This window comes from Sorghum bicolor, chromosome 1, assembly GCF_000003195.3.
Source record: "Sorghum bicolor cultivar BTx623 chromosome 1, Sorghum_bicolor_NCBIv3, whole genome shotgun sequence".
Taxonomy (NCBI): Eukaryota; Viridiplantae; Streptophyta; class Magnoliopsida; order Poales; family Poaceae; genus Sorghum; species Sorghum bicolor.
The window spans coordinates 60,068,372-60,095,958 of NC_012870.2; the positions used below are offsets into that span (position 1 = coordinate 60,068,372).

General features: G+C 42.2%; 3 protein-coding genes across 5 annotated transcripts; 1 reads left to right on the forward strand and 2 right to left on the reverse strand.

The window, feature by feature from the left end:
• On the reverse strand, nt 1,602-5,577 carry LOC8062864 (tobamovirus multiplication protein 3). 2 transcript variants are annotated; one of them, XM_002467538.2, is made up of 11 exons: nt 5,181-5,577; nt 4,835-4,925; nt 4,683-4,735; nt 4,495-4,587; nt 4,340-4,411; nt 3,750-3,822; nt 3,375-3,420; nt 2,867-2,930; nt 2,725-2,778; nt 2,269-2,346; nt 1,602-1,958 (listed from the first exon to the last, which is right to left on the reverse strand). In XM_002467538.2, exons 1-11 carry the CDS (start codon nt 5,343-5,345, stop codon nt 1,866-1,868), a joined length of 882 nt encoding a protein of 293 aa, XP_002467583.1. In that variant the 5' UTR covers nt 5,346-5,577; the 3' UTR covers nt 1,602-1,865. The 2 variants fall into 2 exon arrangements, 1 of the variants encoding a protein (XP_002467583.1); XR_002449380.1 differs by having other exon boundaries at nt 1,888-1,958; nt 2,725-2,734; nt 5,181-5,576.
• Nucleotides 6,173-7,923, reverse strand: LOC8058811 (heavy metal-associated isoprenylated plant protein 30). Its single transcript, XM_002467539.2, has 3 exons — nt 7,664-7,923; nt 7,491-7,566; nt 6,173-7,377 (listed from the first exon to the last, which is right to left on the reverse strand). The coding sequence occupies exons 1-3, from the start codon at nt 7,889-7,891 to the stop codon at nt 7,055-7,057; spliced, it is 627 nt and encodes a 208-aa protein (XP_002467584.2). The 5' UTR covers nt 7,892-7,923; the 3' UTR covers nt 6,173-7,054.
• LOC8058812 lies at nt 8,976-15,166 on the forward strand. 2 transcript variants are annotated; one of them, XM_021451706.1, is made up of 6 exons: nt 8,977-9,347; nt 11,159-12,391; nt 12,485-12,741; nt 12,946-13,095; nt 13,198-13,372; nt 13,777-15,166. In XM_021451706.1, the coding sequence occupies exons 1-6, from the start codon at nt 9,092-9,094 to the stop codon at nt 14,838-14,840; spliced, it is 3,135 nt and encodes a 1,044-aa protein (XP_021307381.1). In that variant the 5' UTR covers nt 8,977-9,091; the 3' UTR covers nt 14,841-15,166. The 2 variants fall into 2 exon arrangements, with proteins under 2 accessions (XP_002465015.2, XP_021307381.1); XM_002464970.2 differs by having other exon boundaries at nt 8,976-9,347; nt 11,159-12,741.

A 27,587-nucleotide genomic window follows, 5' to 3' on the forward strand; every position in this document is an offset into this window, starting at 1 on the left:
AGAAACTTTGTCAGACTTTCGGACTTCACCTGTTATGTTCTGTTTCGGACCGCTTGCCGTTACCCCTCGATGTTGTACCAAGTATGTATTCCGTTCATAAAAGGAATGCAATTCTGCTTTTTAATAAATCAAATAGTTTGAACTTTGATTGGATTTATATAAAAATACTAATATTTTGATAAAAAAAGTAACATTAGATTAGTTGTAGAATATATTTTTATAATAAATTTAGTTAGTGATATAAATACTAATATAATTACTAAAAATTTGTTAAATTTGAGTTAATTTGACTGGTATGGATCGTATATTCTTTCGTCGACGTTGGAAGTACCAACTGCCAATCGCTTCCCGCGGGCAAACTGGTGACGGTTTCGTAGAGCTCCAAGTGCTCCACTGGTCCAGAAGCGGGCTCCTGTGCTGAGACAGCAGGCAATGTTTTTCCATTGGATAAGTTGTAAACAGTCGGTCATCTGCCATTTAGCTATGATTCAAACTAAACAATTTAATAAATAAGCTAAACGGTCAATTAAATAGATTAAATAAATGATTAAACAGAAACAACGTACCACTGTCCACTGTCTAGTGTTTAGACAACGTTTAAACGGCCGAACAGTAGCAGCAGGTGGTGGTTTAAACGGCCTAACAGTAGCAGCAGGTGGTGGTCTGTGCCGGTAGGCATCGCAAGACCGTGGCCTTCCCGACGCAGCTCGTCAATCCAGCGGTGCTGCACATGAGTCAGGACTCAGGAGGTTCGCAACATTTTTTTTCCCCGCCAAGGGCAGCTGGTGGCACGTGCAGCCTGCCGTCCGATGTTAGTTCGGCTACAAAGCCTCAGAGAACACGCTCCGCTGCCGTTCGTTATTTAGAGCGACTCCACTAGATTGGAAAAACAATCAAACTCTTAAAAAGTGACATACAGGTAAGATATATTAAAAATACTCCAGAAAATCCTTCTTTTCAGTTGTCCTTATATATAAAAAAAATACTCCTGGACATTTTTTTTTTCTCATGGCCATTTTTTTTTCTCAATCACAGTCTCCGCGGATGGTGGAGGTACCGTCGTGGTGCTCTGGCCGCCGCCGTGCCGAGCGGTCGGGCTGGACACTGCACCGCCGCCACAGGTGGGCTGGCCAGTCCCGAGCCACCGGCCCACCGCCACGCTGGGCGCACAGGCTGACCACTCTGCGCTTGTCCACGTGGATGAGTATTCTCAATCTGCTGTTGAAGCTCTCTTAGAGCAAGTATTATGGTGGGCTGTAAGTTAGCTAAATGCTGATGTGAAGGAGAGAAGGGAGGAGAGAGAGAAGAAGCAGACTGTAAACAGAAACAGCCAGCTTAGACATAATAACCAAATAACCAAGAAACTTAGTGAGAGAGATAAGTGGACCATGTATTAATAGTGAATAACTAACTATTGTATGGGTGGGCTGGGAGAAGACGGTAAGAAACCTTATAGTCAGCAAATAGACTATTATTAAACTTGCTCTTATATAATTTAGAATTAAGTTTTCTCAGTTCCCTATATAATGACATCATCTATGCAATCCAAGAGGATAAAATGTTCTTGACCAGCAAAGGTGAGTAGGCAGAGGACCAAAAGAAACATACAAACAATTGCGGCGATGTAAACAGATGATATGCACTGAGAATAACAAAGTTATATAAGTTACATTTTCTAAATCTGAGAGAAAGAGATTGCATTTTTACACACAATTTGAACCTGAGATTCTAAAGCCTTTCCTCGTATAAAAAGCTTGGGCAAGCTCGTGAGCACGGGTGGTACTTTTCACTCTGCCTTCTGTATTTACCACGCTGTGTAAGACTATCCACCAGAAAACCTTTGCTTGTCCACCAAGGCCTGCTCTCTAATGGATTGGGTGGTATTGTGTGATCCCACGCTTTGGAGGCAGTTTCCGTAGAATGAAGAGCACCAAAGCCGAAGGCACTATCTCAACCAGCTGCAGTTGCAGTAGGTGAATTCTGTCAGTAATCGGAAAAAGGATAATTTGATTCCCATAGATGTTTCACTGAGGGGTAGGAGTATGTGCAATTCAAGATCATAAAAACCCTTGCATCTGCATATGAGATAATCTATACACTCCAATGATATTTTGATTTATTGGATGTCAAACTAAAACTATTGCATGTATCTACCATAGACTTTAAAATTACTACCAAACAAATGACACTTGGTTATAGAAAAATCTAAAGATTGATGCAATCCAAACTGTGTAGGGTAAAGTGCTTTTATACCGTCAGGATTCATACCAGGTAATACAAGAAGTTCAGGATTGGATGGTTCAGGACATCAAGATCTGCTGCTTTATCAAATGCATTAAGGCACATCTGCAACATACATGCTTAAGTTAGTGGATTCCTTGGACATACCTACCAACATAATTGGTACTCCCTCTGTTCCAAATTATAAGACATTTTGTCTTTTTTAGATACATTTCTTTTACTCCGTGCGTTTCAAATTATAAGACGTTTTGGCATTTCTAGAAATATAACTTTTGCTATGCACTTAGATATACACTATGTCTGTAAAGCAATGCATTTAGAAAAGCCAAAACGTCTTATAATTTGGAACGGAGGGAGTACTATGTATCTAGACATAGTGTATATCTAAGGGTATAGCAAAAGCTATGTATCTAGATAAGCCAAAACATCTTATAATTTGAATAGTAGAAGTAACACCAGTCCAAAGAAAATGCAATTGCTTACCATGACGCATCTGATCAAGAAACAAGAAAAGCAGATGGTAGTCACATAGCCAACCTGCATCGAGGTATGCAGAATACATAACTAGCGTATAATTTGTACAGAAATATCCAAAGAATTCAGACCAGCAGAATCCAAAGTGTACCTCCTGCAATTTCTTTCGCCTTCCTTTCGATTCTACAGGAAAACGCTGCAACATCAGGAATAACCTAAAGAAACAGACAGAACATCAAAAGCCATCTCAATCAATGAAGGGTTAAACTGTACTACATGCATACTTAGGATGATAAAATATGCCTACAAATCAAGAAGCAAGGGTATAAGTTATGCACTGGGAAGATCTCACATGCATCCCAGTACAGCAATGGGTATTTATGACTAGTGTAGAAAACCACTTCTACGCATCCTGATCTGCTTGAAAAATGGTGGTTACAGAATGCAAGTCTTGCTCTGGATCTTTTAGTGGAAATTTGGCCAGAAATCTACTACCAGCTAAGAAAAATAAGGCATTTGATATACTCTATCAGGACAATGGCATAGTAAGACCGTGGTGCTGCACACATAACAACCATTAAAGAGAACAAAGAATGTTACTGGGTTTTCAGGAGAATATCATCAATTCATTAGGGTAAAGTGAAGCCAGAAAATGTTACCTTCCTCCATAGAGAACAAACCCGAGGGCTGCAAATAGTGATACACCTGAAAGACATAGCACACTATCAGCTGAAAAGGTCAAGAAGCCGAAAAAAGTCAATCACAGCTTTAATGTGGTGTGGTCTTCAAGTCATTCCCTGCTAATAAGGCAATAACAGATACCACAAACCAATGTTTCACAACAACTGTTTCTAAAATTTACTTTGACAAATTTCACCAATAAAAATTTCCATGAGTCCTCAATATAATTGTACTACATAAGATGAAAATTAATCGCACTTCATGAATTCCAAGATGCATATGCCCATGATTTTCTGCTGTCAAAGGGATATAGGGATAGATCGATGGAAAAGGGGAAATGAAACATGGATTACCTGCAAAGAACATCTTTGACAAGATGACCATAACTCGAACTGGTTTCCACCACAAAACCAACCATAGAATTATCTGAAATTCATTGATACCAAATGAGTCCAGAAACCAGAATGTCCCTACCTTGCATGTATCAAATAAAAATGCATACACAACACCCCCAGTGTGACTACTTTCCAGTTTTCACCAAGAAATCAGACTTGACAATAATGGCATGTACTAGTGAGGTTAGCATTTATCAATTATGTGTACCCTAATGGGATGGCAGTTAAGATAGTGCATTAAATATGTTCACACGATATTTTTCCTCATTGGTAAAGGAAGGTATCACAGCACTTGGCATCCAAAAGAATTTGCTAGTTTTGCGGGCTAACGACAATGACAGACAGGCATGTCCTCATGTGGACAGATGGTCAGGAAAATCCTAGGATTGGTCTGGTGCCTGACACGCACTTGCATAGACAAATAAAACTTTAGATGTGATCAATGTCCATAGAACAAGTGCACATTCCCATATATAGTATTAAATTAGCACAGCATATATCTTTCTGAAGTCCAACCTAAATTATGAGTTAAATGACAGGTTTATCACCTGAATTGCATAGACCACGGTATTGATCCAATAGAAAGTTGGTCTAAGCCCATCAGTCGACATTGCACGTGCCTGCAGAACAGGAACAAAAAATTAAGAGGTGCAACAACGTTGACAAAACAACACAGAGGTCTATCAGAGAGAAAACGAGGTACCTGATAATAAATCTCTGCCCAGAAGAGCACTAAAAGTGCATATGTCGTGAAGAACGCAAGCCCGGGCATATCGAGAAGCACATGTTGTATTATCTGTGGCACCACATTTGCTTCAAACCATTACTCAAGACCTCCAACAAATCCATTACACGAAGTACAGTATAATAATCATTAAACCAGCTACAAACCTCAGGCTCCACGAGCTGCACATTTCGACGCAGCACGAACACGACGGACCTCACTGAAAGCAGGAACAGAGCATTCACATCGATGATCAGTCCACCAAATCAAACACCCAGCGGAAGCAAAGTAGTGCAATCAGCACAAATGCCTGGCTCACCTCCATTCACGAGGAAGTTTAGGAAATGGAACACCTTCTGCGTTGTCCACCCATACTCTGGCACCCTGCACTCGATTCTGATCAATTGGATCTGCAAGAGAAATCAAACACCGCAAATTCAGAATTCTCTGCGGACGCTACAGTGCCGCCTCTCTCAAGTCGTCTCGAAATTCATCAGGTCCCTCAAAATTGCACGGCCACAAATCAAACCAGCGCCGGCCCCGCGCCAATCGAGCCGAACACCAACCGAAACCGACGGAAAAATCCCATCTAATCGCGCAATTCTGATAGATCGGACCAGACGAGGGGGTCGGGGCAGCGAGGTGGGCGCGGGAGGGTGGCTTACCAGCGCGACGACGGACACGAAGCCGTAGAGCACGGCGAGCGCGTGGAAGATGCGGTCCTGCCACAGCGGCGACTCGTTGACGTCACGCCACCAGTCCACAGCGCCGTTGAGCACCGAGGCCGAGGCCGCCGCGCCTGCGGCCTCCACCGCCAGCAACCCCCTCATCGGGAACCCAGCCGGCCAACGCACACGCGCGGGGAAAGGGGGGAAGGCGACCAGGAGGAGAGGAGACCGGAGGCGGATCGAGGCGGCTCCGCGACGCGGGGCGCCTGGAGAGGGCTGGAACGGTGGTGGAGAAAGGATTGATTCGGGCTTCGGTTTCGATCGCGTGGAGGGGAAGAGGAAGAGGAAGAGGAAGCCAAGCCAAGCCAAGCCGAGAAGGAGAGAAGGTTCGAGCCCTGGCTGTGGCTGGGCCTCGAGTTGCGTGCGTGCGTGGTGTGACGGGGGGTGAGGCCCACCTGCCGGTGACTGGATCCGGGGTGAGGCCCACCTGGCGGTGACCGGATCCGGGGGGGGAGGCAGGCGGGGACACGTGTGCAGGATCGGGCGTTCCCTCCGTGGAACTGGTCCACAGCGTTGCAAGACGAGAGGGAGCGGGAGCACGGAGGGGACGGTGCATGGACAGGCGCATGGAAAGGGCTGGCTCCCGTCCAGCTGGTGGTAGATTAGTTTAAACTCTTTTTTGCGCTGGCGCGGTCCGGTGACAGATGTGCCCGTGCGGTGGCCGACCTCGTCGGCTTCGGATTCACCATGTTCGGACGTGTGGTGTGTGGTCAGCTGCTGGTCAGGTGTGTTTTCTTTTTTCGATTTATTCGAGGCGAACAAAAATTTTTTAGTAAAGTTGGTGAGGATGCGAGCGGCGCTAGCATCTATGGGGTACCTCCTCTGTGTAAAAAAAATAATTTACTCTAACAATTTTAAAATTCAATCAAATTTATAAAAAAAAGTGCTGGAACTTATGATACTAAAAGTACCATTAGATTAGTGATGAAATTTATTTTTATAATAAATAGATATGTAAATGTTAATATTGTTTTCTATAAACATAGTTAACTTTAACAAATAGTTTTATTTGAATCTATAGTTACCTTTGTTTTCGAAGGAGACCGTAAAGAAAAAGAAAATCTTTTCAGCTTGGACTTGCCAATGTAGAACCGATTTTGTTTTTGTGTAGAAACAATGTCTTAATTGCAATTGCAAGATTTTGCATTGATGTCTTGCCAATAATTTATCTTTCTATCTAAGGTTTGAATCCCAATCTTACCTGTCTAAATGCAACTAGTCAAACTATTTTAACCTTAATTAAAATTATACAAAAATATGCTCATGCTTGTCATACTAAATTTATCAATCCCTTGGTGATATGATAAGTATTTTTTTGTGTGTGAATCATAGTACAACACAGATACGTGTACTCAACCTTATGAACGTATTACGTACACACACTCTATCTCTACAAACACATATATATTTTTATAATAAAAGAGTAAAATAAAATAGGTTTTGGTCATTAATTTCGCTTACTATAATTATATAAACTAGCTATCACTTGCTAAATAAACATATAATCAAATATATCAAAGAGACACTATGAATACCATTCCCTGTTTCGTGACGAGAAAGCGAAGTTTTGTGATAGTAACAACTGTAGTCACAACGCTTTGTCTGATACGTGCGGCATTGATTCGGATCGATCAGTTCATGGATCAAATTAGGGAGATTCGTTCAAAACCAGAAGCTCGACGGTACGCATGGTCCACCATTTGGATCAACTCGCGATCCATTACGCCGAGCCCATGATAAGATGATGCGAAACGAAAAAACTGAAACCAAGACTAGCAGAGCAACGGCGGCAACATCCGCGCGCGCATGGGTCACATGATCCGGCAGGCGGCGTCGACGTCGTCGTCGTTGAACATGTTGCCGACGGGCCCGGCGCCGCGGGCGGGCTCGCGCATGCGGCCGTGGCGGTCGCCGTCGCTGTACCCGCGCCGGCGGTAGTTGTAGCTGTCGCGGCGGTACGAGTCGTCGCGGAAGTAGCTCCGGGGGGACGTGAACCACAGCGACGTGCCGCCGCTCGGCCAGAACTCCGCCTTCTTCCCGCTCCGCCGCACCTCCTGCAGCACCCTCGCCCGGTCCACGTACCCCGTCACCGTCACCTTCTCCATTGGCACGTTCACATCCACTCTGTCCACTCCTGTAGTCACATATACATATAGCAAATGTGTGGATCTGTAAGATAAGATCGCAATACGATTTTTTGCTTGATCCGGAGAATAAACAGAGCAGCGGCGTGTCGTGTGTACGTACCTCGGAGGTTCTGGAGGGCTTGTCGTACGACTCTCTCGCAGCCATCGCAGCACATCCTCACCTTAAGCTCCACCGTCTAGATGCAGCTCAGCTCTGGTTAGTCCAGTCATTGTACATATAAAAACAAAAACAATCTAGAGTTGATTCAGGGTGCAGGTGTAGTAAGCGCGCACCTGCAGGGACACCGACCTGCTCCGGTTGCCGGCACCGCGGTGGTGATGGTGATACGCCGCATCGCGGCCGTGGCCGCCGCTGTAGTGGTGGTGCGTGCCGACGCCGCGGTGGTTGTCGCCGGGAGCGTAGAAGCAGCAGCAGAAGAAGGACAGGACCAGGTCAGAGACCACGTCCGCCATGTCACATGTGTGGCTGGAGCATGCAGTACCAAAACAGGGGGTGAGCATGCGGTTTTATGCAGGCTCTAGGTCGAAGAACACTAGGAAATGGCATCCCTGGCGCACGCAGTGCATCATCTGCATCTGCGAAGTTCTTCCTCCTTTCTGCATGTCCATGCAAGTGCTTGCGGGCTTCCAGTGTCGGTCGCACGTGCAGGAATATGGGGAAAAATAAAAAAATTGTCATAAATTCGCTAATGCTTTTGTTCATGTCTCTGTAGATTCAGTATATCCTTGGAAGAGGTTCATAACGTAATTGTTTTCCTTTTTTGAAGGTTGGGTTATGCATTGAAACTGTATATATAGCTTCTATAAACAGCAGCCATTCATTCCCAAGTTTCTGAAATGTCGACACAGATATCCTTTTGAGAAGTTAGAGGTCTGGGGTCGGCCACCAGCAGTTCGTTATTCTTACATTTCTGTAATGGTTATTTGCAAGAGATTCGAAGCTAGCATAATAGTTAAAGGGATAAGGAAATTTCTACTGTACGTACATCTGAAGCACTGATAGTTATAAAAATATAGTACTGTAATCGAAAAGCAAGAGAAAACAGCATAAAGAAGCGATGAATCCAGACTTACCGACGAAGCAATTCGTCCATGCATGCGTCCCACGTACCCCTGTCTTTTCTGAACTTTTCCTTTTATGTTCATGGTCACGCAGCCTATTTGTCTGCTGTCACCACGAGCTACCTTAATTTATCATCATCAGATATTTTCAGATTACTAAGAAATAATTTCATTCTTTACTGCACACTTGCATATGCTTGCCAGTTGCCACCTTCAGATCTAGTAAGCTCCAGTCCTTCATAGTGGAATCAGACATTCATTCAGGTCTATCAGTTGTAGATTATCAAATGGGTGTTTTTTTTTTTTGAGAAACATCAAATGCCTAGCAATCTTTCTGGTTCACATCGGACCCTGATACGGCCTGGCCCAAAAGAGTACACACTTCCTGCTGGCGCACCCATGAGGGCTGAGAGGTCTGAGGCCCATATTGTTCTGGGCTCAACCGATCACGGCCCATCCAACTACTTCCTTCCTCTGCTTCTGCTCCACCAGAAACGCACACGTCGCGCACCAGACCAGGCCAGAGCCAGAGCCAGAGCCAGAGCCAGGCCTCCCCTCCCCGTCGTACGCCACACTCCATCGTCCCCACCAAACCCCGTGCCACTTTCCCCACCCGCACGCCACCACCGCCCCGCCGCGATGCTGCCGTACTCCGGCGACCACCAGCGCTCTCCGCCGCCGCCGCCGCCGCCGCGAGCGGTGTTCTCCTCCTCCCTCTCCCCATCCGCCGCGCCCTTCCCCGCCGCTGATCCGGTGGGCCCGGGCCCAGGCCCCGTCCGTGATCTCCCCACCGCACCGTCCGTCTACGCTGCGGGCGGGGACTGGGGCGCCGTGTCGTGGATGGAGCCTCCCGCGAGCTACATGGCCCCCGCCGCCACGCCGCCGGGTTATAAAGGTAACAAAAACTAACAAAACAACCCACCCCCTGTCTCCGTGTCGGTATCTCAAAGCACCGTCACTACTCACTAGTTCACGTGTGATCGGTGGGTGTTAGATGCGATGCCTTGGGACTTGAGAGCTGCATCTGCTATTGCCCTTTGTTTCATGTGTTGTGTACAATTCATGTGATTGTTCGGTGCGACGGACCAGCCACCAGTGTATCCATCCGTATCATAGCGGGTATGCTTTTCAAACCAGTTTGGGATGGATAACTGAAACTTCCCAGCTAGATTAATGGATTTTCATCTTTACATATTTGGGATAGAGACTTTAGGGCGTCCCGAACGGGATGACCAAATCGCCAGTCAGAGTTGAAAGCTGAAAACAATTAAAAAAAAGAAGTGGAGAGTGGAGGTATGCAGAGCAACAGAGCTGAGAGAGGGAGCTTTTTCGGCATGTCAGACTAGTGACTGTGGCAGCGCTAGCTCGTTGCTCTCTCTCTCTCCTCTGCGCCCAATAAAATTTCACCAGAGCTGGTGATTTGAGCATGACGCCCTTATAAGCTTGTGGCTAGATTGGCTGTTTGGTTCGGGGAATGCTAGGGTGTTCTGTCAGGTGGCAGCACCCAGTTGTTTTGTGGCAAATAAATGAATGGCACGACCTTGCCCTCCCCAAATCTGGCGAGAGCTCTGTTGAGATTAGACTATTAGAGTTTGCTGTTTGGGGTTGGGTTTCAGGGATGGAGTTCCTTGCCCGGCGGCTGTGGTGGGCTGGCAGTGAGGCAAGGCGGTGACGGTGCCGCTGGCTCATCAGTGGAGGATTTCTGGTGAGTGGAGTTGAGGCCGGGGTGACACCGGCGGTGGAGGGAGGGGTAAGGAGGTGGTTGCTGCGTGTGGGCTAGTGTCTTGCCGGGAAAAAAATTGGATGGACCCTGGGTCCATAGCAGGTCCTGTGAGCTCCTCCCATGGATAGTATGGCTCCACCGCAGCATCCTCTCCTACATGCACAGTCAGACGTCGGATTTATGTTTTCACGACGTGGCAGCTATCCATGGGGGTGTTCACAGGACCTGCTATGGACCCAGGGTCCATCCAATTTTTTCCTGTCTTGCCGGAGCTCCTTGCTGGCTTCAGCAAAACCGTAGCCTGCTGCGGCAGGGTGGAGGGCTGGAGGCACGTGGGGTGGTGTTGGAACAGTAGAGCTTGGGAAGAAGCAGTTTGCTCAAAGCTAAATATGACCCTGGCCGTTCGATCTCCATCCAGTGGCCAGAAATCGGGTGCTGTAAGAGATTTTTTTCACCAGAGTATTGTATAGACAGACCCTTTGGTTTTCTGTTGGGCGTTGACGAGTTACAGGTGAATGTCATTTTAGACTTTCTCAATAAATTGTTAACTGGATTTTTAGCATTTGTTTATGACAATTACAGTTTTGATAGATAACTGTAGCGGCTAGATTAGCCTTTTGGTTTTGACTTGGGTGTGGGTGGGTGGCAGTGAAGGATCCTGATAGACTTTGCCAATAAGGTTTTAACTGGATATTTAGCATCTTTATATGACAATTTCCATATACTACTTACAGCGGGTACGGGATAAAGTTGTGTTGTCCCAACATGAAGACCGGGTAAAGCTAGGTGTTATTATTATTAAATGGTAAAAAAAATATTACGTCCTTAGATGCACATGATTACCTTGTAATTATGCAGCAGTAAAAACATGTTTGTCAAACAAGGTGCACTGAGTGAGTCATTTGATTGGTATGCATAGTTATGCGACTTTAACCAAACAGTGGCTTTACATTTTTCTGATGGTCTCGTTGAACATATTGTAGGCGAGTCCACTCCCTATGGCATATACTCAAGGAATCACTTCAGTAACTTATTGGGTCTACATTCTCTGAGATCAGAGAGCTCGAATTCAGTAAATGATAAGCAGACAGGAAACTGCCAAGAGAGTTCAGAGGCCCTCACTAAAGATTTTGGACCATCAGCATTTCATCAGCAGCAGAGTGCCTTTGTGAGTAAATTGCTTGATAATTCAGGTGCTGAAGACACAGGGCCTTATCCCCCACGACAAGATTTAAATCAGTATCCTTTTGGTTCTACGTATGACAAATACATCACACAGCTTTCGTCATGTTCAACAGATACACAACCTCACATCTTGTCTACACGATATGTCAATTCATCTGAAATGGCCAATACAACCGTTCCATTGATGAATGACACTATTGGGGAAAGTTCATTCTCCTTTTCGTCTTATATGAATCCTTGCAGAATCAATCTTGACTATTTTGATTGTGTGTGGAATGAACAAAAAGGTCTTGGATACCAAACTACTGATAAGCAGCATGGAAAATGGAGTAACCCTGATGACAAGGCAACAGTGGGTAACTATTCCCTCAATTCTCCTGGAGAGAACCACCTTAATCCTGAGCATTTAGGGAATGGGAGACCGATGCAGGGATCTTCTGAAATGAAACATGATTTGGGAAGTTTCAGTTCCAAGGTTTCTTCGTCTGAGTCTGGATTTGTTCAGCCTCGTGAATGTTCATCTGAGTTTCCTGAGGTCAATAACACCAGTGTTGATTCACCTTGTTGGAAGGGCACACCAGCCTCATACCAGTCTTCCTTTGGGATCATGGAAAATAATGGTGCTCCTCCTGTGGTGATAGGAACAGTAGGCTACATCAATCCACATCAAAACCAGAAGCTCCCTGAGTTGAGTTCTGAGTATCCATGGCGATTCTGTGAACACCATGAAGCATCGGGTTCTGAGAATGACCCTTTTAAGGCGTTCAAGTTGCCTGAAAGATGTAAAATCTCCAAAGATCATAAAGAAGTTCCGCCAAATGATTTCAGGGTTCTTAATGACATGACTACTCATGCTAGTTATTTGCCTGACAAACAGCATTCCACGACACATAAATGCTATGATTCTGAAGATTCTAAGAATGTGATAGCTTCAAGTCAACAGGAAAGTTCATGTCCTGCCAGCAAACCAAAACTTTTGGGTGAACATGGTGGCAGCCTTACAGCAAGCATAAATGAGCTAATGAGTAAAGGTGTGATAAATCCTATTGCTATTACTCCTAGTCCTAGAGTTCATACAGACCATTTAAGAACAGGAAGCCCACATGGAAATATTTTTTCTGCAGATGTGGAGAAAGAAGAAAGCACTCACAAAAGAGGTGAAGACCCTTCTCAATGTTATCCAGGTGTTGAGGGGAATATGCTGAATGTGTCTTCTGAATCCAGCTCTAGCACTCGGGCAATATTTCTGAAACTAATGCACAATCTGTCAGTAGCGCTTCTATCGACATGCAAGGGTGGTTCTTCATTGCAGGAAGGTGAAGAGGAGCTTCTGCAATCAGTGATTCAAAATCTTACAGCTGCCAGTTCCAAAAGAAGCAAGGTATGATCTTGAAATGCTTTTATTTAAATACTGTTTACTATTCCATAATGCAATTTAAACCAAAGTTATACTATGAATCCAGAGTCCAGACATTATATTTCCTTCCTTTCTATGGTGCTTTCTGATCTCCAGAGTCCAGACATTATATATAGATAGATAATCCCGTTTAGTTTCTAGCCTTAACTCATTTCATCTATCTTCAAGGTTGAACAAAAAATTGATGATCGATTGAGCAACTCGAGTCAAATGAAGTTAAAAAATATTAATTGTGCGAGGAACGACTTTTGGAGGTCAATGCATGGAGATTCAGCACAGGAGAATGCTGATTCAGAATTGAAGGCCACTGTTTCACAGGTAACTTTAGTCATTATTTGGAACATCATGCTTCTGCTTAATTTGAATTAATACAGCCATTTCTTCAGAAGTGTGTGCCTTACGTTGCACATTTGATTTCAGGTTCTTACTAATCACCTGGAGGATAAGATGCTTGACAACACTGAAGTTTCTCAGGTGTCAATCTATAGAAACTTGTGGATTGAAGCAGAAGCTTCGGCTTGTAAACTCAAATATGAGCTTCAACATGCTCGCCTGAAGCTTGAGACAGCAAAAGGTCTCAACAACACAGTAAAAGGTACTCCCTTGCTCCACAAATGTAAGCATTTCTAGGATTTTTGGGACATATGTAGGAGGAAGGGAAATGACTGTGATGTTCCTCAATCAATCACCAAGATTACAGAGGCGCAGTTAATGCCTTTCTTTCGTACAGATGCCATAAACGTCAAGTGCTAATTAAAACTTTAAACTGCAAGATACATGCTTGCCATCAAAATAAAACTGCTTCCAAATATTAATGATGAGGGAGGGGAGGGGTTGATTATACCAGAAATGTTTACATTTGTGGACAATTTTGAATGCTGAAGACACATATTTGTGGAAGGAAGCTGAAGGGAGTAGCAAGATGGATATATAAATTAATATTTTCAATGGTTCTTGGATTTTGTGTATACTCATGTTTTTCTTCTTTGGCCAATGCAGCCCCTGACTCATTGGAAGGCAGTAAAGGCTCTATCTCATACATGTCCAGTAGCAAACCACAGGACCATGGGAAAGAAACCATTACATGCACTGCGGCTTTTCAGGGCCAGGGAGGAGATACCAAGCAATCTCCTGTTGTAAATAGGAATATTTTCAATGGTGTTGATGCTGATGTGTTTGCCCGATTTAAGGTTTTGCAGTCCCGTACTGATAATGTAAACTCCTTCAGTGAGATTGACTGTGGGGAGCCGCAAGAAGCAAGCAAGAGACCATATGCAGTCGAAGATGATGTTATGGTGAGACTGAAAGTTTTGAAGTCTCGTCCTGACAATATAACCTCTTTGATTCAGGAAAGCAACAAACACCAGCTAGATGCAAGTGCAAACAGTGCAGATAATGTTGATGATGCTGTTATGGGTAGGCTGAGAATTTTGGAGTCCCATCCTAATAGTGCAGTCCTATTGGGTCAGGAAAGCAGCAAGCAACCACTGGATACGAGAACAAATAGAGAAGATGGGAATGGGATTGATGATGCTGTTATGGCTAGGCTAAGAATTTTGAAGTCTCGACCTGATAATGAAACCTCAGTGGGTGATGCCAACAAGGAGCAGCAAGGCACATTTAGTGATCAATCAAATGGGGATGACCTTGGTGTTGTGTGCAATGGAGCCATTAGCAACACCCTGAGTGAGAAGTGCTCTAACTTTATGCACTCCGATGATTTGGCAGATCGTTTGGGAGGAAAAGATTCAGTAGGTGGCCTGGAGACATTTGGTGATGGAGGAAATTGTGCTAGGGAGAAAAATGAGATAGGTGGTTCAGCAGATATTGCTACCCCCATGAGGTGCAAAGGTAGATCTGACGAAGTGAGCATCCAAAGCGCAGTACATGGTGATAAACTCGGTGAAAACCATGTATGGCTTCAAACTGCTGGGGACTCTCATGTTTGCACAGAAGGGTCTCAGGAAGCGCACATAATCTCCTCTCCAGTTGACCAGTATGGTGGTTCACCTACAGAGTGGGAGCATGTGCTGAAGGAGAATTTCTTCCATCCAGGCAAATAGGCGAAATCTGAACCATAAACTGGAAAGCTATTGTTTCAGCTCATGTTCCCTGAGAATGCTGATGCTTCTTGTAAATATGATATTATACATCCTCTCCTCCCTAACCTTTTTCTGTATGTTCAATAATCTGCATATCGGTGATCAAGGAAACACACTGTGCCCCCCGATGGTGCTGTATGGAAGTAGTCTGGTTTGTCTGCATGGGTCTATGCCAAAGTTTATCTATAAACGGCACTTATATGTTCTGGACCGAGAGGGAATTACTGTATATATTTACTTCCAGCAAATTTGGATATTGTGGCTGTGCACTTGTGCTGTCTGTTGACTCTGCTTGGCTGCTTGTGTTTAGCAGGTGAATTGAAAATAAGCTCTGACTCCAGATTCAGAGTACATCACCTGACAATTGTAATATTCCAGAATCCAGATGCTGCTGGCCTTGGTTTCTAAAAATTTTCAAGATTTTTCGTCACATCGAATCTTGTGGCACATGTATGAAACATTAAATATAGGTAAAAGAAATAACTAAGTGTACAGTTTATCTATAATTTGCGAGACGAATCTTTTGAGTCTAGTTAGTCTACGATTGGATAATAATTTTCAAATAAAAACGAAAGTGCTACAGTAGCGAAATCTAAAAAAGTTCCGTGAACTAAACAAGGCCTTAACAGATGAATATGGTTAACAGATGAATATGGAATATTACAGCATATCACAATATCACCTCGTTGGCGAATAATCAAGTAAAAGATTAATAAGAATTTTGCTATTTCAGAAAAGTCATACTCATAGGGAAGTCGAAACATCGTAATTCGCAACACGAGGTTACACATCACAATAAAGCATTACCTCAGGCTGTTTCACCATTGTTGTTCATACTTCCTTTGTATAGGATTTAGAAGTTGTTTAGGACAGCGATTCGGTCTTCAAAACACAATTTTAACCTCTTATTTTTTATAAAAATATTTAAAAAATGATATATATATATATATATATATATATATATATATATATATATATATATATATATATATATATATATATATATATACTTTTATAAAAGTATTTTTAAGACAAATCTATTCATATAATTTTCACATTTACAAACTTAACAATTTAAAAGTTATTGATGGCGAACTAATCATAGATCAGCTGATTGGGTTTCTTGTGGTAGAACCTACTCACCCGGGTTCAAGTCCCTGACTTGACACGGTTGCTCGCATTTTCCTGAATTTATTTTAGGATTTAACGATGCTATGCTTTTAGTGTTAGGCGACGTGCCCGTCGATAACGAGGTGCTTATGGTGACTTCGTTAATCTCGAGATTTGCCGGTCTAACTCGATTTTTCGGAGGTGTTCATAACCCTTTTTTTTTTCTCTGAACCGTTGAGCGATATATTGGCTGTCCCAGAGGTTAATCACGCCTCTCTTCTAGTTTCTGCTAAAGATCACGTAGTCACAATGTATCTACTGACCTACAAATCTGGCAATGTGCAAAAGCCAAACAAGCAAAGAATAAGGAGAAACACACAGAAAAGGAAATGGATCACCCTATGTCCAAACCATATGACCCAGTTTTTATAGTGAAAACTATATTGCCTTGTTTTCAGACCAGATGACTATCTTTTCGTGGATTTTAGATCTAGAAGGTTTTGGAGAAAAAGGCAAAATCTGTTCAAATGCTCTTAAAAAATTCTGAATTCTGAATGAACGCATCACAACAATATAAAACAACCCCAAGAAGATCTCCCTAAAAAACACAAGTCTCAAAACCGGGTCACAGGTTTCCAAACCGACGACCCTATTTCTCTAGAAAGTAGGAAACTTGCCAAAAATCCAAAGCTACTTCAAAGTTCAAATCACCTCAAAAAATGTGAAACTTGGTTTAGATCTTGATGAACTCATGGTAAGGTAATTCCACGGGATGTTGGAGCTTAGGTTGCTATGGAGGCGATAGGAGCGGAAGGTGGATGTGCGAGGTTTGAACGCTCGACGGTGAGGAGGCGGCGCCGTGCTCGGGCCGAGAACTATAGAGCTATAGAGTAAGAGGGAGAGAGCGTACGCAATAGGCCCGGGAGCAAGGGAGATTAACTCAATCTTTGGCTAAACCTTTGTTAATGAATATTGTTCCATACTTATAACAAAGTGCTAACAAACCTCTCCTCACTCTAAGGAATAATAAATCTAGTGAAACAAACTCCTAAATATCCTGATGGCTAACAACTTACTGAAACAAACTCCTCATGTGTTGCTGCGCTCCGACAACAATGCTGCACTTGGTGACCACGCCCTGCTGTGTTCCCGCCATAGCTCACTCCTAGCCACTGATCTTGTTGCGGCGCTGGTATACTTCGTCCACCATAACATGAGATCTTTCCAGAAAGGCTGGGCTTAACCACAAATTGAATAATCCTTCTCCAAAACTAGGGTTTTCTCAATAAGGCTCAATTTCAAGAGAAACAGGTGCTAGTGGGAACTTTGTTGGAGGGAAAACCTAGATATGTTCCCTTGTGGTCATAGCTCCAAGATTGAGCAGAATAATCAACCAAAAATAGCCATCTCAAAGAGGACACAAAAACAAGGATTTTGGAGAATAGAAAGAGGTATTTTAGATGCCAATTTATGGGTAGTTTGGTGCTGAGCTTAATCTCATCATGTACTCATGTCTAAAGGCTCTGAGAAACATCTCTAAATTATCCAAGAACTCGGATCAATCACCGCTCCCCAAATCACCAAGAAAATATGACAAAAATTCACAAAAGGATTCAAAAAAGGAGGGGGCATCCAAGAATGAGTATGACAATATTTTCTTCAAATTCAAAGATGAATTCATCTATAAATCAAAATAGCCTTCCTCCCACTTTGGTGAGTGTTGACTACATGAGGCCCTATTACCCTCATGGCCTCATCAAGGCTATATAATTGGCCACCCTCGATCAAGAGGGTGGGTCAGTCCAACTGGTCTAGGATGAATCCAAACAAGGTGTGCCTCACTGACTTGGTCAAGGCATATGCAATATGCATAGAAGACGAGTCTATTGTAACCAACTAGGAAACCAACCTATAAATTGATCAAGATTCTATATATAACCCTACCTCTTTAACTATATAAGGAGGGGTAGTGAACCCTATTCGTTCTTCACTCCCGTGGTCCATCGACCCAAACCCCTCTTTTGTCCTTCTCCATTCCCGTCTACCTCCTTGATGCACTAAACATCAACATATTCACAAGCCAAGAGATGTTCACCTCTAAACACCGGTAGCCAACCTATGTGGTCCGGATCAAATACATACCGTATGCATTAGGAGGGACCAGAAAGCCATACGTACCTACTGAATCAGACCTGAGTTCGACCAAATGGAGGGGTAACAGAAGGGTGTGCTTCTTCCTTTCTTTTGGGTTCACTCTCTGGTGACATATGTGATTATTAGCGTCCCTAGCAAGTCGGACAGCTAAGAAAGCAAAGCCCACTTCAGGTGAGTCCATGAGGCGGACTAGCCCAAGCAGAATAGCGCAAAAACAACCCTAGCCACGAGCTTGGCTCCCCGATCAGTTCCAACCTAGGCAAGAATACCAACAAAGTTGAGAGGCTGGAGCCAGATGAAGGTCGAAGGGGCGTTGGCGTATCCGACATCATGGCCGCAGATGTGCAGAAGGAGGTGAAGGTCGAAGGGTCAACCATTGGTGAGATACGTGTTTAAACATTTTTAATGAGAATTGGATTCTAAACCTCTATGTTTAAATCCCTTCAGATCAAATATGTTTGGATGAGAATTTTAGAATTTTATCTAGGTTTTTAAAATCTTATAGGATCCAATTGGGACTCTAATCAAAGAGGGCAACACGCATACTTTGCAGTGTTGTGTCCTTCATCGACCAGTTTAGGTCAAAGTAATGACAACTTAGCACTAGAGTTGATATCCTGGAAAGATAGCTCCTGTTTCGGTCACATCAACAAGTAGTTGTTTTGGCGAATTACTATACATCTAAATATATATAGTATGTATCTAAATACGTAGTAAAAGTTGTTGTATCTAAAAAAGCCAAAAAGTATTATAATTTGGAATGGAAGTAGTAATATGTGCAGCTCTTTTGTTTTAATACGTTTGATGATATCTGTAATAATCATGGACTGATGCCTCCTTCATGACACCACCCCAGCAAAGTTTTTCCGTGACGGCCAGATCCGTCAGGAGGCAAAAACTGTCAGGAGAGATCACCTGTTAGGGAAAAATGATAGGAAAAGTCAACTTTCATTGACAAAAACCCGTCACAGAATACACAAAATAGTTCGTGATGGTCTGAACCGTGAGGAAAGATCTACCATATCGGTTGGGAAGAGGTCTATATCTGAATCCAGAACTATTATATTCCAGTCTTAAAAAGGAAAAGAGAAAAAAAAACGAAACGCAATGAATCGCGAGCCATAGGATCAAAACTCAGCAAAAGTGAACATACCAAAGATTAATTAGGAATAATAGATGTTTGTTGCCTTGAAATGCTAGCCGATGAAGGCCAGTTTTTAAGAAAAGCAGTGCACATGTGAATCTGTCTGGACCAAGTTTCATCACAAATACCTTAACCAAACTGCGAAAAGCTCTATATATGTGACTTCGTGCTTTTTCCTACATAGTACGTTCACAGCTCTGCTTGCAACAAGCTTCAGGGAGGAGTAATTAAGCTCACATATACAATACACATAATTAAAGGTTACTTGACTGCCAAAATGCAATTACGAAAAGGATGGATATGCAAGAAATTCAGCTTTGACAATCGCAAGTTCCGGAACCATATATATATAATTAAGCCGCTATCAATGCCTTTGTGTGGATGGAAGCACAGCACACAGCAGCATCACCATAAAACATGCGCAACTGTGCTAGTACCTTCTCCACCATCTCGCTTCTTCACTCTCATGCTGTAGTATTGATCTGTCGCCTTCACCCAAGGAGGGGGTCCCCTACTCACCTTTGATCAACGACTATTACTCAATGCGTGCCCTAGCTTAGCTAGCTGCATGGCTGGCTAAAGCTAGCTAGCTCTTCCCCCACGCACCAGGTACGCCACTCCACACACACATGGCGACCCCTGCGCCCCCTACCGCAGGGGCACGCATCACGGGGACCTCTTGATCCTTCTTCCCTCTCTCGTGCACCCTATCTATCTCCCCGATCCGTTCCCATGGGGATGGGGCGGAGGACATCGTCGAGCTAGAGATGACAGTGTCAATGTACTTATGCTGAGAGAGAGCTATAGCAGCTGCCACACTGCTAGAGATTGGTACAAAAAGATTGCATTGCATTGTAAAGCTAGCTAGCATGCATGAATGCTCACTTACTCTCGATTAAGTACTGCTTTACCATCTTCAATTGTGTCTCTGGTGCGTTATAATGATAGTTATATTATAATTAATTACATATATGTGGAGGGTACGGATGTACGGATGTTTATTCTTGAGAGACAGGTATATATGAATGAGCACAGTACGACATATGTAGTACAGTTGATGGAAGCATACATTATGAAGAACGAGCTCCTATTTCGTTTAGGATATGCATATATATCAGGCAAAAGGTTGTAGCACAGTAAGAGGGACATGCATGATCATGCATTCATGGGTATAGTTACGTTCTTCCATGACATGTACTCCCGCCATTCCAAATTGTAAGTCATTTCGAGAATTTTGGAGAGTCAAACTTTTCCCCGTAAGTATATTTTAAAGGTAGTTCAATTATGCTTTTGGTATATATGTGCTCTAATGCTTTTGTATCGATCCTGCAGTGCGCCAAATAACCTTTGGGATCAAAGGCATGTGGCTTGTACACCTGCGAGAACCTAAGGGAAAGCAAGGAGTACACCAACAGCTGGAAGAAGCTCAAAGAAGCAGTGAAGAATCGTGGAGAGACAATGAAGAATGAACGCCAAGCTTTTAAGCAAATCATGGCAGACATCTGTAAGTTCATCCTAGAGAAATGCGTGCTCGAAGGCGAACCATTCTTTGACAATGAAGGTGAATTGGCAGTTCGACCAGAGTTCGAGAAGCTTAGGAGATGGGACACCATGCTACGGCCGACCGATTACACCCACGCAGTAGAATTGTGATGTGTAGCGGATTCGCGGATTTCATATGTGTATATGTGGATGATGAGAACAACTAAGTGGATTTATATATTATGTTGTGTCTTATGTATTGAACTTTCAGTCATATGTGTGTCTATAGATATATATCTTCTGTTTCTAAAATGAAATCTATTTCAAGATTCTGGAATTTGTAAATTGTTTAAATTCATTTGCAGCAATGGTTCTGCAATGTGTTTTTTTTATTTAAAAACACTTAACCGTGGCGGGCAACATAAAGTGACCGCTACGGTTAATAGCAGTATCCGTAGCGGACAACATAAAGCGCCCGCTACGGTTAATCTATTAACCGTAGCGGGCGACGTAAAGAGCCCGCTGCGGTAAATAGGAATTAACCGTAGCGGGCGCTTTATGTTGCCCGCTACGGTTAATCGATTAACCGTAGCGGTCGGCGGCGCCCGCCACGGAAGTGGCCACGATTTACCGTGGCCTTATGGCCGTGGCGGACGCGTTTGCCCGCTACGGAAAAGGGAAAATGCCCGCCACGGTTATTCTTTCTGCAGTAGTGGTTTGATCAAATTTATTTAATAAAATAATTATTATTATGATACCAACTAAGTATCATTAGATTCTTCCTTAATTATATTTTCATAATATACTCACTTTACGTTACAAATATTAGTAATTTTCTCTATAAGTTTGGTCAAACATGAAAATGCTTTGACTCTCCAAGATTCTTGGAATGACTTACAATTTGGGATGGAGGGAGTATATGATGTATTGACGCGCATATGAAGCTCAAAGGTTAATTAAACTCAGATCTGAATTCTGAATCAATATAAATGGACCTTTCTCTTGCTTAGTTGCCTACATATATATGATCAATAATATCGGTCTAGCTAATTGTCTATTGCTAGTGCTTCTGTATGTTGCATACATATATACTCCCAAAGTTCTGAATTATATATGTCATACAGTATGTAGTAGTACTTCTTTCCAGTTTCCACACCATAATCTGAAGAAAATTATGCATATAGGTGGTCCATATGCATGCGCGAGTAGTTTTTTTACCCTTTTCTTGAAGTAGCTAGCTATGACATTTTTATTTTTCGCATATATTACACATGATGTTATCAATATGTACGGATTGATATAGGAGTCTGTTAACACGATTGATGCTGTATGTGTAGACATGAGAAAATAAAGCAAATTAAGGAAATTCTGTTCTGAATATCATCTTAAGACTGAAGCCCAAAAGCTGCTTGCATGTTGTGCGGCGTGGCAAGAAAAAAAAAGCTGTAGTCCTTCCATTACTAAACATGTTTCTCTCCTGTACCTTTTCCTTTGCCCTTGCTTTACATGTGCAAACTATGTGTTTTTTATTAAGCCCAATAATCTGTCTTCGTTTAGATACCTGCCTTCCTGTCCCCACTTTTTTATTTCCTTCTTTACCTGCAGATTATTTGTGTGCAAATGCTATGATCACTACATGGTTTGTGTCTTTGAGCACTATCATTGCAGGTATTGGTGTCCAGAACTGATAACATATAATATGATGTGCATCTGTATATATTATCCTCAAATTAATCAAAACATATGTGCGCCTCGATCTGTGAGCCTCAAGAAGCTCAGCTCAAAAGGCCCCCTTGAGATCTTAGACTGTACTTGCTGCTACCACATAGTATATATATGTTCATGCGTGTTGATACTATGATACTATATTTGATCATCAGACATCAGTACAGCATCTATGCAATTAATCATATCAAGCCGCAGATTTGTCATTAGAAGGTAGAGATTCAGACTGCAGAAAATAGCATGGACATATATATACAGTTAAGCACTGTTTGTTTCATCTGCACATTTTGTCCACATCAAATTAAATCGTCATCAGAGCGCTTCAGCTGGTGTGCCAATGCAATAATATCATATGCTCGTACGCGCACTCGGGCCGTGCCGGTCCCCCACGGAATCTGCTGCTCTTATTGGACTGTGCGAGCTGAGACCAGCCGGTTAGTGTTATGAAAATGCATGCATGCATGCCACATGATCTTATCTCCACGGACCAGATGATTTGTATAAAAAGAGCTCTGTTGTCTACCTTTAATCCTGGGACCTCTATGACGACGACCCACTTGTGCAAATCACGCGCCCATGCTCCACCTTCTAGCTAGCTCTCTGCACCGGTCAAAGTATCTCAAGTCCTCGACCAATCGGAATGAAGGGCAAGCTATATCACTGTGTGAAGGATCTCTATCAGTGATCAGTGTGCATGCATCTAGAGATCCATTTGGTTTGCAAGTGCCCAAAGCGTCAAGCAATTTGCTAGTACATATTCGAAGGTATATACACTCCTACATATACGTGTACCCAGTATAGATGATCCTTCAATCATGCAACTGGGTTAGGCCAAGAAAGCTTTTGTCCCCCCTTAATTAGTTTTATGAGCAAAACGACCAAGGAGCATCTACATATATATGTAGGTTCTGTGTGTTCTCTGATCTCAACCATATCTCGATTCTAATCGCAGATTAAGTCGACGGAGTACTTTCAAGTTCCTACATACTGTCCCATATATTTATCTCTCCATTTCTTTCATAAGGCGTATTAGAAAGACTTTCAAGGTATATTTTGCCCATTAGTTTTTCTTACAATATATTTAATTTTATCGACAGTTACTACAAAATAATCTATGTCTTTCTAAAGACACCAAGTGAAATAGGAATCCACCAATGCATCTTTTTTGCACTAAGGGTGTCCCCAACAGCTATCTATTTGACTAGTTATAAAGTGGACATAAAAAAATAGGAGAGAGGGTAGTCACTAGTGGTGAACAAATATATAGCTGATCTATTTCACATAGTTCAAGAATCTTAGAGAGAAACATGTGGGTCCAATAGTACATAGAAAAATAAGAATATATAAAATGGTGTTTGGTCCACATAAGTTGGCTACATAGCTAGCATCATCGCAGATGCCCTAAGGCCATCCTCAATGGCAGTTTCATAGCCCAGTTTCCAACACATCTGTATTTTGGAAACAGTGCATTGGAGTTTCATGGGGATGAAACTCTCTCTACTCCCATGAAACTCTTATCATCTCTCTCTTCATTACTATAGCGCCACATCAGCATATTTAATGTACATGAAACTCTCATGAAACTCCATTGAGACTGGTCTAAGGCTAGTCTCGATCAGTGAGGGGTTTCATCTTCCAGTTTCCAAGACCCAATGTGTTGAAAACAGTGTAGATGAGTTTTATCCCCATAAAATTTTTATCATCTCTCTCTCTTTATCTATTCCATGCCATATCATCTCATCTAATGCCATGAAACTCTCAAGAAACTGGCCTAAATAAAAATGATATCATATGAAGAGAGGATATTGATGGGAACAAAGGGTGCTCGATTTTTCATTAGGTGAAAACTTGACACATGATCTAGTTTTCGATCACAAAACCCTAAACCCCACGATTGTAGCACCATGTTTCCTCTAGTTATTAAACGTGCATTACCCGGTTAATTAACCTCGCCATAAATGCTAACCATGACTGTAAATCAAAGAATATAAAAATAATTCAACTGTAATTTGCTAAAGAATGATTTAGCACTCAAATGTAGGGTATCTCATTCTAAACTAATGAATGATGATTGTTCAATGATAGATTGATCTAAGCAAAACTCAATTCCTATCTTGGATGACAGAATGTAAATTAATATATTGTATTAGGAGAGGTCATGACCCCATATATGCATCCCTAATGGGCTCATACACACCCAACGGTCCAAACTACAATGAAAATTTACCCTAATCGATCTTGTATGTGCAATTGTTTCAATGATTCCTATTGACTCGTTGGGATGTCAATGTCATGCCCGCCTCACCCATGGCAACATAGTAGGCCAATAGTCGAGGCATCGCCTCTCTGCTCCCGCCATGCCCTCGGTGGGGTAGCCACCGTAGGCATCCTATGCGTTTGCAACGCCCTCGATCGGCATCTGCCAAGGCCCTAATGTTGTGCCTATTGCTGGACAAGCCATAGAAGGTTTGTCTAGAGAGTCGAGGGACGAGAAAGAAGAGAGTAAGACACCGTGACTAAAAATGAGGACAGGGAGAATGCCTGACGATACATACCCTAAGGGCCTGCTTATATACATGACCACGATGATAGACCTTCAGGTCTATTTTCTAAGTCAGCCCTTTTAATTTTTTAGAGGCTGACCTCTTTGAAGTTTGTCTCTAAATAGATTTATAGAGATATTGTTTTTTGTTGTCTCAAATAAATACTGACTTACCTCTGCAGTTTGCTAGGTATTTTAGGAGGTGCAAGGATATAATAATCCGTCTTTATAAATCAATAATGAAGTTATTTTCTAAAATCAATTTTTATATTAGTGTGCTAGTAAAAAGTCCTACGTGGCACTCGTTACATGCTTATAGTATGCACCAGCAGCATAACTAGTATAAAATACATGTTACATTTTAGTATTGGTGTACTGAGCATGACTATATGTTGCCCCCCCCAACCCCACCCCCCGCGCGTGCAGGTTTAATTATTATTATTGTATAGTCAACTAGGATTAGGTAAATATAAACCAAAGTAGGTCGTGCTAAATATGGAAAAACCATCGAACAACATTGTCGTTGTTTTGCTTGATCGATCGAAATGGACATGGCACCACAGCAGCACCAGAAAAGGTAAGAGCATCTCCAAGAGTCTCTACTTACTCTTTATCTATATCTTCATTAAGAGAGTTATTTAAATTTAAATAAAAATCGCTCTCTATATCTTTTCACCCTCTCTATGTCTTGTGCGTACTCTAGAGCTAGCCTCGCCTCTCTATGTTTGTCTAGTGAGAAATTTGAATAGAGGATGTCTATATTTAAAGATATAAATAAAGAATCCGTCAAATAGTATCTTTTTACCAAAATTTTAATTCTTAACAATTAGGGCTTGTTTAGTTCGCGAAATTTTTTGGGTTCGCTTATTGTAGTATTTTCATTTAATAATTATTGTCTAACATGGACTAACTAGGCTCAAAAGATTCGTCTCACAAATTACAGGTAACTATGCAATTAGTTATTTTTTTATCTATATTTAATGCTTCATGCATATGTCCAAAGATTCGATGTGATGGAAAAGCTTGAAACTTTTTGGAAACTAAACAAGGCCTTAGAAAGGATATAAAGAGGCTCTTGATGTTGCTCTAAGCCATCAGCTCAGCTGTATGTATCCAATGGTGCCTCAAAGGCTTATAAGTTGCACAAATAGAGTACAAGCAACATTCAAAATAAGCGGCTCTGTTGGTTTTAGCTTATTTTAGCCATAAGTAGCTTATAAGTTGTACAAAATATGTCTAAAGTAGCATCAAAGAAATATGTTTAGAAATACCACAGGGTGTTATCATATACGTCGATCGATACCAAATGTAGATCATCATTTAGTATTTTATTCGGTCTTTCACGGCATATACATGGTTTGATGCTATTGTATTCATCTCATGATAAATTCTTTTACAATATGTAATTTCCACTATTTAAGTATATTTTAACAAAAAGCCACAAGCCAAATGTCACATTTGAGACCGTATCATTGTCCTAATTCAAGATATATATTTCGAATTAGGGCGTGTAGTTATGAGTACATAGTTTAAATACTTTATAATTGCACGAGCCAATTAAAAATAGAAGTTGCTATATTTCAGGAATTTTTAGCTAATAATTTTAAACAGCCCACAAATATAATTAAAATAATAATTTGTAATTTTTATAGTCAAACAATAAAAAATTTATATCTCAACAAACAAAAAAACCAAGCACCTGAATTTAGGAGAAATGTTAACAAAAATATATAGTTTGCATGTGTACAATTTTGGTTGCCCTCTCTCTTTTTTTTGACAAAATTTCGTTTGTCCTCGCCGCGCAGCGCAAAGGCGATCGAACACCACCATTTGCAACAGCTGCACGATATTATCTGTCTCAGGGCTTGTTTAGTTCCGGAAAGTGAAAAGTTTTCGGTACTGTAGCATTTTTCGTTTGTTTGTGACAAATATTATCCAAATATAGACTAACTAAGATCAAAAGATTCGTCTCGTGATTTACAGCTAAACTGTGTAATTAATTTTTGTTTTTGTCTATATTTAATATTTCATGCATGTACCACAAAATTTGATGTGACGGGAAATCTTGAAAACTTTTTGGTTTTCAGGGTGAACTAAACAAGGCCTCAATTGAACTTGCTGCTAGAAGAGATGTACAGCACTACGGCAGGTTGGAACCTGCTGCAGTTAATTGCCTCTTCTTGCTACTAGTAGTAGTAGTACACTGGTGGGGAGGGGATCGGAGGGGAGCTGGGCATTGCAGAACTCAGTGGCTCAGTAGCTAGCGCAATCTGATGATCAATGGATATACAAATATATATAGATCAAAGCATTCATGAAAAACTAAAAAAAAGGAGAGAGAAAAGAGAGAGTACTGTCCCTTATTCTGCCACGACCTACCTCCAGGAGGAGAAGATATTTTTTCCCCCATACCTGCATCTCATCATTCATGCTGTCAAGTGTGAATCACTGCAGCCGCGAGATCATACACATCCATCCATCCATCCATGGAGGAGCTAGAGAGGTGAGAGGATCCCAATAGGCTCAGAGCTGAGAGTGACATGCATACTCA

What these genes read in the sequence shown, in the direction of transcription:
- LOC8058812 (XM_002464970.2), top strand. Translation starts at nt 9,092, where the DNA reads ATGCTGCCGTACTCCGGCGACCACCAGCGCTCTCCGCCGCCGCCGCCG. An exon ending in CACGCCGCCGGGTTATAAAG is followed by an intron (nt 9,348 to 11,158) that starts GTAACAAAAACT and finishes AACATATTGTAG; the next exon opens with GCGAGTCCACTCCCTATGGC. An exon ending in TCTCAACAACACAGTAAAAG is followed by an intron (nt 13,373 to 13,776) that starts GTACTCCCTTGC and finishes TGGCCAATGCAG; the next exon opens with CCCCTGACTCATTGGAAGGC.
- LOC8062864 (XM_002467538.2), bottom strand. Translation starts at nt 5,345, where the DNA reads ATGAGGGGGTTGCTGGCGGTGGAGGCCGCAGGCGCGGCGGCCTCGGCC. An exon ending in GTCAAAGATGTTCTTTGCAG is followed by an intron (nt 3,421 to 3,749) that starts GTAATCCATGTT and finishes TATGTCTTTCAG; the next exon opens with GTGTATCACTATTTGCAGCC. An exon ending in GGCGAAAGAAATTGCAGGAG is followed by an intron (nt 2,779 to 2,866) that starts GTACACTTTGGA and finishes ACCTCGATGCAG; the next exon opens with GTTGGCTATGTGACTACCAT.
- LOC8058811 (XM_002467539.2), bottom strand. Translation starts at nt 7,891, where the DNA reads ATGCTCACCCCCTGTTTTGGTACTGCATGCTCCAGCCACACATGTGAC. An exon ending in GCAGGTCGGTGTCCCTGCAG is followed by an intron (nt 7,567 to 7,663) that starts GTGCGCGCTTAC and finishes AGCTGCATCTAG; the next exon opens with ACGGTGGAGCTTAAGGTGAG. An exon ending in AGCCCTCCAGAACCTCCGAG is followed by an intron (nt 7,378 to 7,490) that starts GTACGTACACAC and finishes ATGTGACTACAG; the next exon opens with GAGTGGACAGAGTGGATGTG.